Consider the following 12,510-nt stretch of genomic DNA (forward strand, 5'->3'; position numbering starts at 1 on the left):
TTGGAAGTCAAATCAATCATAGCGGGTTGGAGGTCAAATCAATCATAGCGGGTTGGAGGTCAAATCAATCATAGCGGGTTGGAGGTCAAATCAATCATAGCGGGTTGGAGAAATAAATCAGAAATGAAATAAAAGCGCTGGGGGTGGTTTGATGCCAGCGTGCCGTGATGGCTCGGCTCGAGCAGGCCGCCCTGGTCATCACTGCGGCGCTTGTGCCCCAGCGGCCGCGCTGCCACGCGCCGGCTACTCGGCGCGTGGCGCAAGCCCAAGATCTCCCCACCCCCGCGACTTCGCTTGCAAGAGGAGGAGTAGGCCAAAGTTCGGAAAAGTTCCACGGCTAATTTCTCATTTGGGATTATACACACAGCAGCAACAGCAATCGTCGCCCCTTCACTACCCGCAGCAGACTGGTGCTAGTGCACAGCGTGACAATTTAATTAGTGTTGGCTGCGTCAGGTGGTGGAGAGCAATCCAACTCCAAGTTCCGTTTGAAAGCCACGCCGCTCGTCTTGAGGAGCAGACCGTGCGTCTGGGTCCGATGCCCGGCGAGTGGCGGTGCAACGGTTGGGGCCCTGCCAGAGAACCCCCATCCCCCCCTCCCGAGTTCGACTCCCATCGGTGGCGACTCGTTCTGAACCAGCCCAGGGCCAGTCGCCCCCTCGGTCGACCTCAGCCTCCGACATCCATCCAACTGCTGCCGGTGTGTGTGTACCCGTTAGCATTGGGGAGGCAACGGCGCCCCCCGGGTGCGGGGGTTTTCCCACGGCCGCACCACCTCCTTTGCGAGCCGTCCCGGCCTTAACCGGGGTGCTGGTGGCCAGCGGCACTTGCCCCTTCCAGATGTAGCGCTGTGAATGGGCTACGTGAACTTACCTGCAGTAGCAGACAGGGCCCATCAAGGGCAGTAACTTGGACCGCCATGAGGGTCGCTACATTCCCCAGCCCCAAAGCGGGAGGGGGGGGGGGCTGTGGGGTGTTCTAGGATCCCCCGAGACCCTCCCTGGAACTCTCTGGTAGGGAGGCGTGGCCAGGGGCTGACACACCTGGGGAGGTGTACTAAAGTCGGACCTCTGGACGAGTCTGGGGCCAGTCCGAAGACTTAAGCCAGAAGACCAGCTCGCCTAGGACCCTTGGAACCCCTAGACACGCTGCCCTTCTAAGGGCCGGGACCGAGTGGGCCAGTGGTCGGGACCGTACCTTGGCTGGGTCGGGTCAGGGTAGCCTCCCCTAGGGCACCCTTAGCAGGAGGAGAGAAAGAGAGCCCGTGGTCCCAGTGATGGGGCACGCCAGCCCGGGGTCGTACCTCCCCAGGTAGCGGGTAAAGGGGCCGTTACCCCTTTGTGTTAAGACTGTTACCGTCATTGTAAATAAACGCGTTGCCTCTACAAGTCGTCTCCACTCTCCTTGAACCCACTGCACAGGTGGCAGAACCAAAGAGTAAGGTGAAAAGCACTTCGGATGGGGTGAGTATAGTTTAACACGGAGGCTTTCACAACCAAAATCATCCATAATACAGCGTTTTTTTAGGTTAGATTGCGTACATATATAAACGTGGTGAAACGTCACGGTACTCATATTGTAAATGTTGTGGCTTGGCTCTCCAACACACCGGTTAGTGCTGTACTAGTATACTACACTATACACTACACTATACACTAGTGCTGTACTAGTGATGAATTGGCCACATTTTGTTTACGTGACAACCCTTACTAGTTGGCTGTGTCGGGTGGTGGCGGGTTGAACGACACATTTATATATTCACTCGATCTAACCCAAAAACACCTCTATTATGGGATAAGTAGAGCTTGACTTTGCGGTTTATTCGCAGTTAATGTACAAACACGTAGCGACCACACACGTGTCGTAGCGACCACACGTGTCGTAGCGACAACACGTGTCGTAGCGACCGCACGTGTCGAGGCGTCACACTGCAGAGTGCGCCCCGAGCTCTCTCTCGGGCCCCTGACAGATCCTCTCGACTCCCTCTTCTAGCTGGTGCTGCTCTCTCCTCCAATCCCCCAACGACGATCAATCTTCCCGCCTCTTTCCTTTGCGCCAATCTGATGTGAATGCATCATTAGACCTCCTTTGCCAGTACAAAAATATAATAATAGGTTTTTCCCCTTTTTTCTGGCAACAAAACTGAAACCTTTTTTACAAGGAATCACGTGTGCATTAACCACAAAACAAAAACACAAGTATTGTGGTTAATGCACACATGATTCCTTGTAAAAAGGTTTCAGTTATTACTACATCTGATTTGAATGCCCCGATGCCCTCCAATCAGATCGTCGTGCTGGCGTGGCCGAGCGAGTCGGCTGTCGGCGGGCTCTGCGGCCCGTGAAGTCGTGAGGACTTAGTGCGGGTTACCCCCCCCACACACACCCACACACACAGAGACACACACACACAGAGACACACATACACAGAGACACACATACACAGACAGACACACACACACACAGAGACACAGAGACACACACACACAGAGACACACACACAGAGACACACACACAGAGACACACACACAGAGAGACACACACACAGAGACACACACACAGAGACACACACACAGAGACACACACACAGAGACACACACACAGACACTCACACACAGACACTCACACACACACAGAGACACAAAGACAAAGATCCCCATATAGCTTGGAACAGACTGTTGGGGCAAGTGCTGTTAGCGAGCACCTATGAAGGCCAGCACGGCACACGAGGGGGTGGGTGGCCAGCACCACGCCCGACCGCCTTGTCTCCCTAGTGGCGATGTTTAAACACCGCACCAGGTACTCATTTGAGGCTGAGTCGACCTAGGGGAGGCCCGGGACCGGTTCAGATAATCGTCACTGGTGTTGGCCGTGAGCGGGAATCGAACCCGTGTCGCCGGGTTCATAGCGCAGCGCGCTAACCGCTACACTATCGCTCCCCACACAGAGACACACACAGACACTCACACACACACAGAGACACACACACACAGAGACACACACACACACAGACACACACAGACACACACACACACAGACACACACAGACACACACACACAGACACGCATACACACACAGAGACACACACACACCCAGACCCCCCCCACACACACACAGACACACACAGACACACACACACAGACACACAGAGACACACACACACCCAGACCCCCCCCCACACACACACAGACACACACAGAGACGTAGGGTTGACCGCCAGGCCTAACGCTTACACAAGCAATGTGAGGCCGACACCGGGAGGGGAGATCTCTTTGTCATTGTCGCAGGCACCAACCTGTTTTGTTGCCGTCCAGAATTTCTGCTGGAAATAGTCGAGCTTCATCTGTATCCCAACCACTGAAACGACGACGACAACAACAACAATCAAACAACAACAATCAAACAACAACCCACATTGACACCACGCACTCGAAGTTACCGACGTCCATCGCCAACACCGGCACCATCGCCGCCGTCGTCAGCAGCAGCAGCTGCCGTGCTCAATCCACTGCTGGATCAAGCCCCCCAACCCCCAACTCCCCTCCCCCGAGAAGACTGCTGGCTTCTATCATACATAAGCGTCATCGTCCATGCTCAATCCACTGCTGGGTGAAGGCCAGCTCGAGACTTCTCACTTGTCGAATACGGCACGACCATCACCGTCCATGCTCAATCCACTGCTGGGCGAAGGCTCCTCCCTCAAGCTGCCGCCGCCTCGCCACACGGTCTCACAACGGGACCACCCATCGATGCTCCGCCTAAAATAGGCTTTACACTTCTAGTCAATAGAGCGATAGGTTTTTATTTGAAGCTTTCGTGACTGCAGGGATTCATATGCTTGGTTCTTTCGGTAAAGGCACGTAGAAGGGAAATATTAAAATAATAAAAATATCAAACAATACAATTCTCACGACGTTTCGACTGCAACACAAGCAATCATCATCAGGTGACTTTACCGAAAGAACCAAGAATAAAAACGATAGGTGTTTATTATGCTCAAATGCCAAATATATGCCTATTATAAGGCATCATCAAGTCTGCATTAACCACACAGAACGGTGGCAAAACGTGCTCTGGTAATATACGCGTTGGCCTCATCTCACTGGCGTCAGAACGCCAAGAGACTAACATGACAAGGGCAACGCAAGTATCTCCGGGTCGCTCGCAAGGACGTCTCATCCATCGAGGGCCGCCCGTTATCTACGTCCACGCATCACTGCGGGACTCGCTAACAGCCTCGCCCGTGGCTGAGTCGAGGAGTGGGGGGGGTCACGCCCCCACCACCGCCACTTCGTCCATCGTTCATTCCTCATCGAGCGACACCGGGAAACCCTCACCGGCTTCCAAAAACATTCGATCGCAGCGCTTCTCATCCCTCAGAAAGATTCCCTTTACCTCCCTCCACTTCCTCCTCCACTGGCTTCCCTCCATCACCAGCAGGGCCAGCTACATCATCTCCTGCCTCCACTCCCTCCCCCACTCGCTTCCCTCCATCACCAGCAGGGCCAGCTACATCATCTCCTGCCTCCACTCCCTCCCCCACTCGCTTCCCTCCATCACCAGCAGGGTCAGCTACATCATCTCCTGCCTCCACTCCCTCCTCCACTCGCTTCCCTCCATCACCAGCAGGGTCAGCTACATCATCTCCTGCCTCCACTCCCTCCTCCACTCGCTTCCCTCCATCACCAGCAGGACCAGCTACATCATCTCCTGCCTCCACTCCCTCCCCCACTGGCTTCCCTCCATCACCAGCAGGGTCAGCTACATCATCTCCTGCCTCCACTCCCTCCTCCACTCGCTTGCCTCCACCGCCACTGTTTGTGATTGTGTGGTGGTGTGGTCATGGCGCGGTGGAGATGGCGTGGTGGTGTTTGTAAGGTGGTGCTGGTGCAGTGCTGGTGCGGTGATGTCCCTGCTGGTATCACCGGCGGCTGTGGCCGTGCGCCGGTTTGCCGACACGGTGATCGCTGTGCTGGCAGTCACCGCCGTGCTCCTGTTGGTGGTGCCTGGGGGGAAGGGGGATGAGGGTTACTGCAGAGAGCAGATGATTCTTACATGGCTGGTGGTGGTGGTAGTTGTTGTGGTGTTGGTAGCGGTTGCAGTGGCGGTGGTGGTTGTGGTGGTGTGGATGGTGGTTGTGGTGGTGGCGGTGATGGCTGTGACGATGGTGGTGGCTGTGTTGGTGCTGCTGGCGGTAGCGGCAGTGGCTGTGGTGGTGGTCGCGGTGATGTCAGTGGTGGCGGTGGTGGTGACGGTGGTGGTGGTTGTGGTGGTCGTGGTGGTGGCAGTGGTGGTGGCGGCGGTGGTGGTTGTGGTGGCGGAGATGGTGACAGTGGCGGCGGTGGTGGCTGTGATGGGGTGGTGGTAGCTGTGGTGGTGCTGCTGGCGGTGGTAGTGGTGGTGGTGGTGGCGGCAGTGGTGGTGGCAGCAGTGGTGGTGGCGCTCTCACCAGCCTTGAAGGGCACCGAGTAGATGAAGTTGCCGGGCGGCAGAGCGCTGGCACGCCGGAACCACAGGGGGAACCGCTCCACCGTGAAGAGGGTGTCCTTCTGGTCATCCGTCAGGAAATCTCTTGAGCAGAAACAACACCACCACGCCCGCACAGTTCAGCCACACCACCACGCCCGCACAGTCCAGCCCCACCACGACACCCGCACAGCCAGCCCCACCACGACACCCGCACAGCCAGCCCCACCACGACACCCGCACAGTCAGCCACACCACAACACCCGCACAGCCAGCCACACCACGACACCCGCACAGCCAGCCCCACCACGACACCCGCACATCTAGCCACACCACAACACCCGCACAGCCAGCCCCACCACGACACCCGCACATCCAGCCACACCACAACACCCGCACAGCCAGCCCCACCACGACAACTGCACATCCAGCCACACCACAACACCCGCACAGCCAGCCACACCACGACACCCGCACATCCAGCCACACCACAACACCCGCACAGCCAGCCCCACCACGACAACTGCACATCCAGCCACACCACAACACCCGCACAGCCAGCCACACCACGACACCCGCACATCCAGCCACACCACAACACCCGCACAGCCAGCCCCACCACGACAACTGCACATCCAGTTACACCACGACACCCGCACAGCCAGCCCCACCATGACAACTGCACAGTCAACCGCACCGCGACAAAGGCTAGGTTCGGGTGGCAAGATGTTAACTACTTCGCCTGGTATGCAGGAGGTCGTGGGTTTGATCCCGACCCTCACGCCTGCTGAATATTTGGAAATGTGTGTCTGTCTCTATCTCTCTCTCCCTGTGGCCGTGTGGATTTTTCTCCAGGTCCCTCCGGTTTTTCCCCTCCCACATTTAGAACCCACATTTAGAACCCACATTTAGAACCCACATTTAGAGCGAGCCGCCACTCTGTTGGGCTGCGCTCGTTTGCGACAGCCAGCGGCTCTCGTAGTGAGAAAGAGGCGACGTAGATCAGCTGGCTACCGGACTTGAGATGACAAAGCGTCGTTGAGAAGTTCCAGTTCAGGCCGTGCCAGCAGAAGAAAGGGACAAACACGCGCCACGAGGTCCCCACGCCGGCACCGCATGCCAGGGGGTTCATCGCAGGGTGCGGCCGGCGCGGGTTTGGCCTCAACCTGTCGGTGATCTTCTCCGATCCCAGGAACTCGGCTTTCCTCAGGAGCCCCGACCGAGTCCCGAGGAAGGCCTGCTCGACGCCCAGCTCCAGGTTCCTACGCGCGGCAGGGTTGGGTTAGGGATGGGTTAGGGTTGGGTTAGGGTTGGGGTTAGGGATGGGGTAGGTTTGGGTTAGGGTTGGGGTTAGGGATGGGGTAGGGTTGGGTTAGGGTTGGGTTAGGGTTAGGGTTGGGGTTAGGGATGGGGTAGGTGTGGGTTAGGGTTGGGGTTGGGGTTAGGGATGGGGTAGGGTTGGGTTAGGGTTGGGTTAGGGATGGGTTGGGGTTAGGGATGGGTTAGGGTTGGAGTTAGGGATGGGTTAGGGTTGGGGTTAGGGTTTATGTTTGGTTAGGGCTAGGTTGGGGTTAGATTTGGGTTAGAGTTAGGTTTGGGTTAGCCTGGCGTTAAGGTTATGGTTAGAGTTGGATTGGGGTTAGGGTTGGGTTAGGGAAAACGTTAGGGCTGTGCTGGGGTTGAGGCTCGGGATAGGGTTGGGTTAGGGCTACGGTCAGAGTCGGTGGCTCTGTTGGGGCCGGAATTCATCCCGGCGGGTGTGCGAGTGGCGCTCACTGGGACTTGTTGAGCATGAGGTTGGTCCAGTAGGCCTCCAGCGGGGCCGACACCACCGCGTCGAACATCACCTGGCGGATCAGCTCGTTGTTGCCTGCCCGGTGGGGGGGAGGGGGGGCATGCATCAGGCGAGGAGGTAGGCTCCCGGCCGGCCGCTAGGCAGAGACAAATACAATTACAGGGACGACGACGATAATGATGAAGATGACGACTAAACGCGAACGGCAACACGGAAACTTGGACGGAGAAGTTGCACAGAGAAGCATGGAGAGACGATCATGAGTGAGTGGGTGTACATGGGTGAGTGTGTGGAGGAGGCTTGTGGAGGACACTGCTACTGGGCAGCTGGAGGCAGTCGCCCTCCAGCAACAACGCAGGGCAGAGGAGCGATGCTCACAACAACGCAGGGCAGAGGAGCGCCGGGCAGATAAAACACAGCGAGGTGGCTCAGCAGGGGGCAAAGGTGGTGCATCTGAGTCATCTCAGTCAGTCAACCCATGCCACGTGGGTCTGTTCCATGACCTCCTGCCAGCGAGGCTTCGACACTTCACGTGGCCTCAAAGTGCACCTGGCCTGGCACGAGAGCCGTGGAGACATTGCCGTCACTTAGTGGTGAATGGCGGCTGTTGCTGTTGTTTTTGAGTGGAGTTTGAATTTTGTTTCTGTAATCAAAAAATGCTTTATGTCGTCTGCCAGCCGAGTCACCCCTCGTAAAAGAGCTCTCAGTGGTGAATACACTCCTGATTTTGACCCAGCAGCAGTGGGTAGACCACGGCCGATGATGATCATGATGCGAGTACTCACATCGGAGTCCGAGCTTCTCCCCGGACAGGTATCTCTGCACCGACTCCAGCTGGGACACCTTGTGCAGGTGTGGATCCTCTTCCGTGTGGCAGTAAGTCCTTGCACAAAAACAAATATCCCCTGTGTAGCCTTAACAGGTTGTTGGGGCAAGTGCTCTTGGCGAGCACATATGAAGGCCACACTAGGGAGTTGGGGCCAGCACCACGCCCGGCCGCCTTTGTCTCCCTAGTGGCGATGTTTATACACTGCATCAGATACTAATTTGAGGCTGAGTCGACCTAAGGGAGGCCCAGGACCGGTTCAAATAATTGTCATTGGTGTTGGCCGTGAGCGGGAATCGAACCCGGGTGGGCCAGGTTCGAAGCGCATCGCGCTAACCACTATACCACCCACTCACACACCCACCCACTCACTCACACACCCACCCACTCACACACCCACCCACTCACTCACACACCCACTAACACACCCACCCACTCACACACCCACTCACACACCCACTCACATACCCACCCACTCACACACCCACTCACATACCCACCCACTCACACACCCACTCACTCACACACACACCCACTCACACACCCACCCACTAACACACCCATCCACTAACACACCCACTCACACACCCACCCACACACACGCAACATCGCTCCACCCTCCCCGCCGCGAACAGCCGGCAAGGACCCCTGCCGGCCAACGGGTTGCTAGAGACTCAAGCGTGCGGGGGACTCACCACTCGTTGGAGAGCATCACGTCAGGGTGGGCCAGGTCCTCTAGCGCTGCGAGGCAGCGGCACGTCCAGCCGGGGGTGAAGGAGAAAGAGAGACACAGAGAGTGAGGGGGTCGAGGGGGTCGAGTCTCCCGCTCTCAGTCAATGGCGGACGCTCAGAACGAACATCTGGCGGGCTCGCGGCTCCGGCAGTCTCGCCGCTGCCACCGGAGCGAGAGGGAGAGAGACCTCGGAGTAGAGCCGAGGTCCGGGCGGCTGGTGAACTGCTCACTCGCTCGCCCAGTCACTCGCTCGCTCATCCAGTCACTCGCTCGCCCAGTCACTCGCTCATCCAGTCACTCACACATGCAGTCACTCGTGCATGCAGTCACTCGCTCATCCAGTCCCTCGATCACGCAGTCACTCGCTCGCCCAGTCACTCGCTCATCCAGTCACTCACACACGTAGCCACTCGCTCATCCAGTCACTCACTCACGCAGTCACTCGTGCATGCAGTCACTCGCTCGCCCAGTCACTCGCTCGCCCAGTCACTCACACACATAGCCACTCGCTCATCCAGTCACTCGCTCATGCAGTCACTCGCTCACGCAGTCACTCACTTACGCACTCACGCATTCACTCATGCAGTAATTCGCTCACTCAATCCCTCACTCACGCAGTCACTCACTAACTCAGTCACTCACTCATGTAGTCACTCCTGCAGTCACTCACTCGCTCACTCACTCACTTACGCAGTCATTCATTCACCCAGTCACTCACGCAGTCAATCACTCACTCACTCACGCAGTCACTTACTCACTCACCCAATCATTCGCTCACCCAGTCAGTAACTCACTCACGCAGCCACTCACCCCCGTGTCCCGTGTCCCCGTGTCCCCGTGTCCAGTGTCCCCGTGTCCCCGTGTCCCCGTGTCCCAGTGCCCCGTGTCCCAGTGTCCCAGTCCCCCGTCCACCTTCGGCCAGGGAGACGTTAGCGCTGAAGATGAACTTCCCATAGGAGCCGCCCAGGACGATTCCAAGGCTGAGTGAGACACAACGGGGACAAGGGGAGATGCGGGGACAGAGACGGAGGCCGTGGGACGTCCGTGATTGCCGTGCCATGCGAAGAGAGACGGGCAGAAAATGAGGAGCACACGGAGTAGAGAACACACGTGGGGTCGTGACGTCATCACCACACTGATCTCCAACCAGCAGTGGATAGACCACGGCGATGATGACGATGACAAAGAGAAGGGAGCGAGGGCTACTGATCGCGGAGCGGCGGGGAAAAATCGACGGAAGGCGCCCGCGAGGGCGTCCGCAGCGGAGACGGAGCGGCGACGAGAGGCGGCGTGGCGGGGCGCCCTGCCGGGCGGATCGCCCTTGGTGGAGGAGGACAAGAGGAGGAGGCGGCGGCCACGGCGGTGGCGGCAGAGCGGGGAGGAGGGCGACAGCCGGCGGTGGAGTGACCGCGGCTGGTGATGAGGATGATGATGACGGTAGTGGTGATGACGGTGGTGATGATGACGGTGATGATGATGACGGTGATGATGATGACGGTGATGATGATGACAGTGATGATGATGACAGTGACGATGACGATGATGATGACAGTGACGATGACGATGATGATGATGACGGTGATGATGATGACAGTGGTGATGATGACGATGATGATGACAGTGACGATGACGATGATGACGGTGTCGATGATGACGGTGTCGATGATGACGGTGACAATGATAACGGTGATGATGATGATGTTTATGACGGTGATGACAATGATGATGGTGATGATGACGATGACGATGATAACGATGATGACGGTGACGATGATGACGGTGACGATCAAGATGATGACGGTAACGATGACGATGATGATGCCAGTGGTGGTAATGGTGACGACGGTGGTGGTGGTGGCGATGGTGGTGGTGGTGGTACTCACCTGAAGGGCGTGTTCTTGATATCCGTGTAGTAGAATTCCTTGGTCAGCGGCAAAATCCTTTCCTGTGTTGGAGGAGGAACGGACAAATGGATAATAAACAACAACAACAACAGGAAGGGACACACGAGTAACAAACAACAACAACAACAGCAACAACAACAAAACTAGAGTCCAGGAGGAGAGGTTGTGCAGAGCAGCGCCGCCCAGCGTGGGAACCATGAAGCAACAACAAAGACAAAGATCCCCCGGATAGCCTTGACAGACTGCTGGGGCAAGTGCTGCTCGCTAGCGGTAGCAGCACCTATGAAGGCCGCCTCGCCACACGAGGGGGTGAGTGGCCATCACCACTCCCGGCCGCCTTTGTCTTCCAAGTGGCGATGTTTACTATGCACAGCGCACCATGCGCGCACCGTCCACTCCGGGCCACGGCGCGGCTGCTCCTGACCCGCCCTGCCATGGCGAGTAACTAAACTAGAAACTAGGAACATCTTCATTTTGCCAGGTAAGTCCCACTGAGCTCGGCAGCTCTGTTGTCAGAAGCCACCTGGCCAATCGCAAATGGGAGCTCTGCGAAGTGGCTGATCATCATCATCGTCATCACGTGGACATTTATAGCAGCCAAATACACTAAATGCGTGATGATGTTGATTCTAAATGCGGAGGGGAAAACCGGAGGACCCAGAGAAAAATCTACGCAACCATAGGGAGAGAGTGACAACGCAAACTCCAAATGTACAGCAGGCATCAGGGTCGGGATTGAACCCACGAGCTCCTGCACACCGGGCGAGGGAGCTAACATCTCCGAGCAAAGGAAGCGAGATGTTAACCGGCTCGCTCGGAGCTGAAGTTCAGCGAAACATTCGAGCGGATGGGACTGTAGTAATTATCATCATCATCCTCCTCCTTCTTATCTTCTAATCTTAAACAGATTCAAGTGGCGACAATCGGTTTAAGCCGCATCGGTTCATGTTCCATCGTTCAAACGCCGTTGGCAAATCAGAGACATCGTTGCGTGGCAACCCATTGACCCTCTCATTCCATGCCCACACTGCAGAGCGTAGCGTCCACCTCCACACCACCCCCTCCATCATCCACCCTCATCCACCTCCACACCACCCCCTCCATCATCCACCTCCACCACCACACCACCCCCTCTCCATCATTCACCTCCACCCCCTTCATCATCCACCTCCACACCACCCCCTTCCATGATCCACCTCCACCCCCATTCATCATCCACCTCCACACCACCCCCTCCATCATCCACCTCCACCTCCACACCACCCCCTCCATCATCCACCTCCACCTCCACACCACCCCCTCCATCATCCACCTCGACCCCCCTTCATCATCCACCTCCACCTCCACGCTACCCCCTCCCACCACCCCCATCCACCTCCACACCACCCCCTCCATCATCCACCTCCACCTCCACACCACCCCCTCCATCATCCACCTCGACCCCCCTTCATCATCCACCTCCACCTCCACGCTACCCCCTCCCACCACCCTCATCCACCTCCACGCCACCCCTTCGTTAAACCCGCCACCATGAGCCAACGCAAGACATGGCCAATTCGTTCCTAGTACAGCAGCACACCGCTTGTCTGTTGCAGAGTTACACAATCTCACCCAAGAAACCTCTTATGAACTATATTGGTCCCGAAAGCCAACGTGTTAAACTGACCCACCAGTGTTAATAGTTACACACCTATGGCAATATAAGTGTCTATTACGTACCTTATATCATTGTTTTATGTAATACATTACTTGCATTTGTGTATAAATATATATTGTACTTACTTTA

General features: G+C 56.7%; 1 protein-coding gene across 1 annotated transcript in view; it reads right to left on the reverse strand.

Moving 5' to 3' along the window:
• LOC144945699 (voltage-dependent calcium channel subunit alpha-2/delta-3-like) overlaps positions 1–12,510 on the reverse strand; it is a 143,408-nt gene that overhangs the window by 21,191 nt on the left and 109,707 nt on the right. Inside the window, exons 20-29 of the mRNA XM_078874267.1 lie at positions 11,904–11,920; positions 10,704–10,760; positions 9,733–9,800; positions 8,783–8,828; positions 8,047–8,144; positions 7,243–7,336; positions 6,633–6,728; positions 5,450–5,571; positions 4,926–5,006; positions 3,296–3,357 (exon numbers count right to left, since the gene is read on the reverse strand). Of these exons, the coding sequence (XP_078730393.1) occupies positions 3,296–3,357; positions 4,926–5,006; positions 5,450–5,571; positions 6,633–6,728; positions 7,243–7,336; positions 8,047–8,144; positions 8,783–8,828; positions 9,733–9,800; positions 10,704–10,760; positions 11,904–11,920 (741 nt within the window). The remainder of the gene's footprint in view (positions 1–3,295; positions 3,358–4,925; positions 5,007–5,449; positions 5,572–6,632; positions 6,729–7,242; positions 7,337–8,046; positions 8,145–8,782; positions 8,829–9,732; positions 9,801–10,703; positions 10,761–11,903; positions 11,921–12,510) is intronic.

Source organism: Lampetra fluviatilis, chromosome 38, assembly GCF_964198595.1.
Source record: "Lampetra fluviatilis chromosome 38, kcLamFluv1.1, whole genome shotgun sequence".
NCBI classification, from domain to species: domain Eukaryota; kingdom Metazoa; phylum Chordata; class Hyperoartia; order Petromyzontiformes; family Petromyzontidae; genus Lampetra; species Lampetra fluviatilis.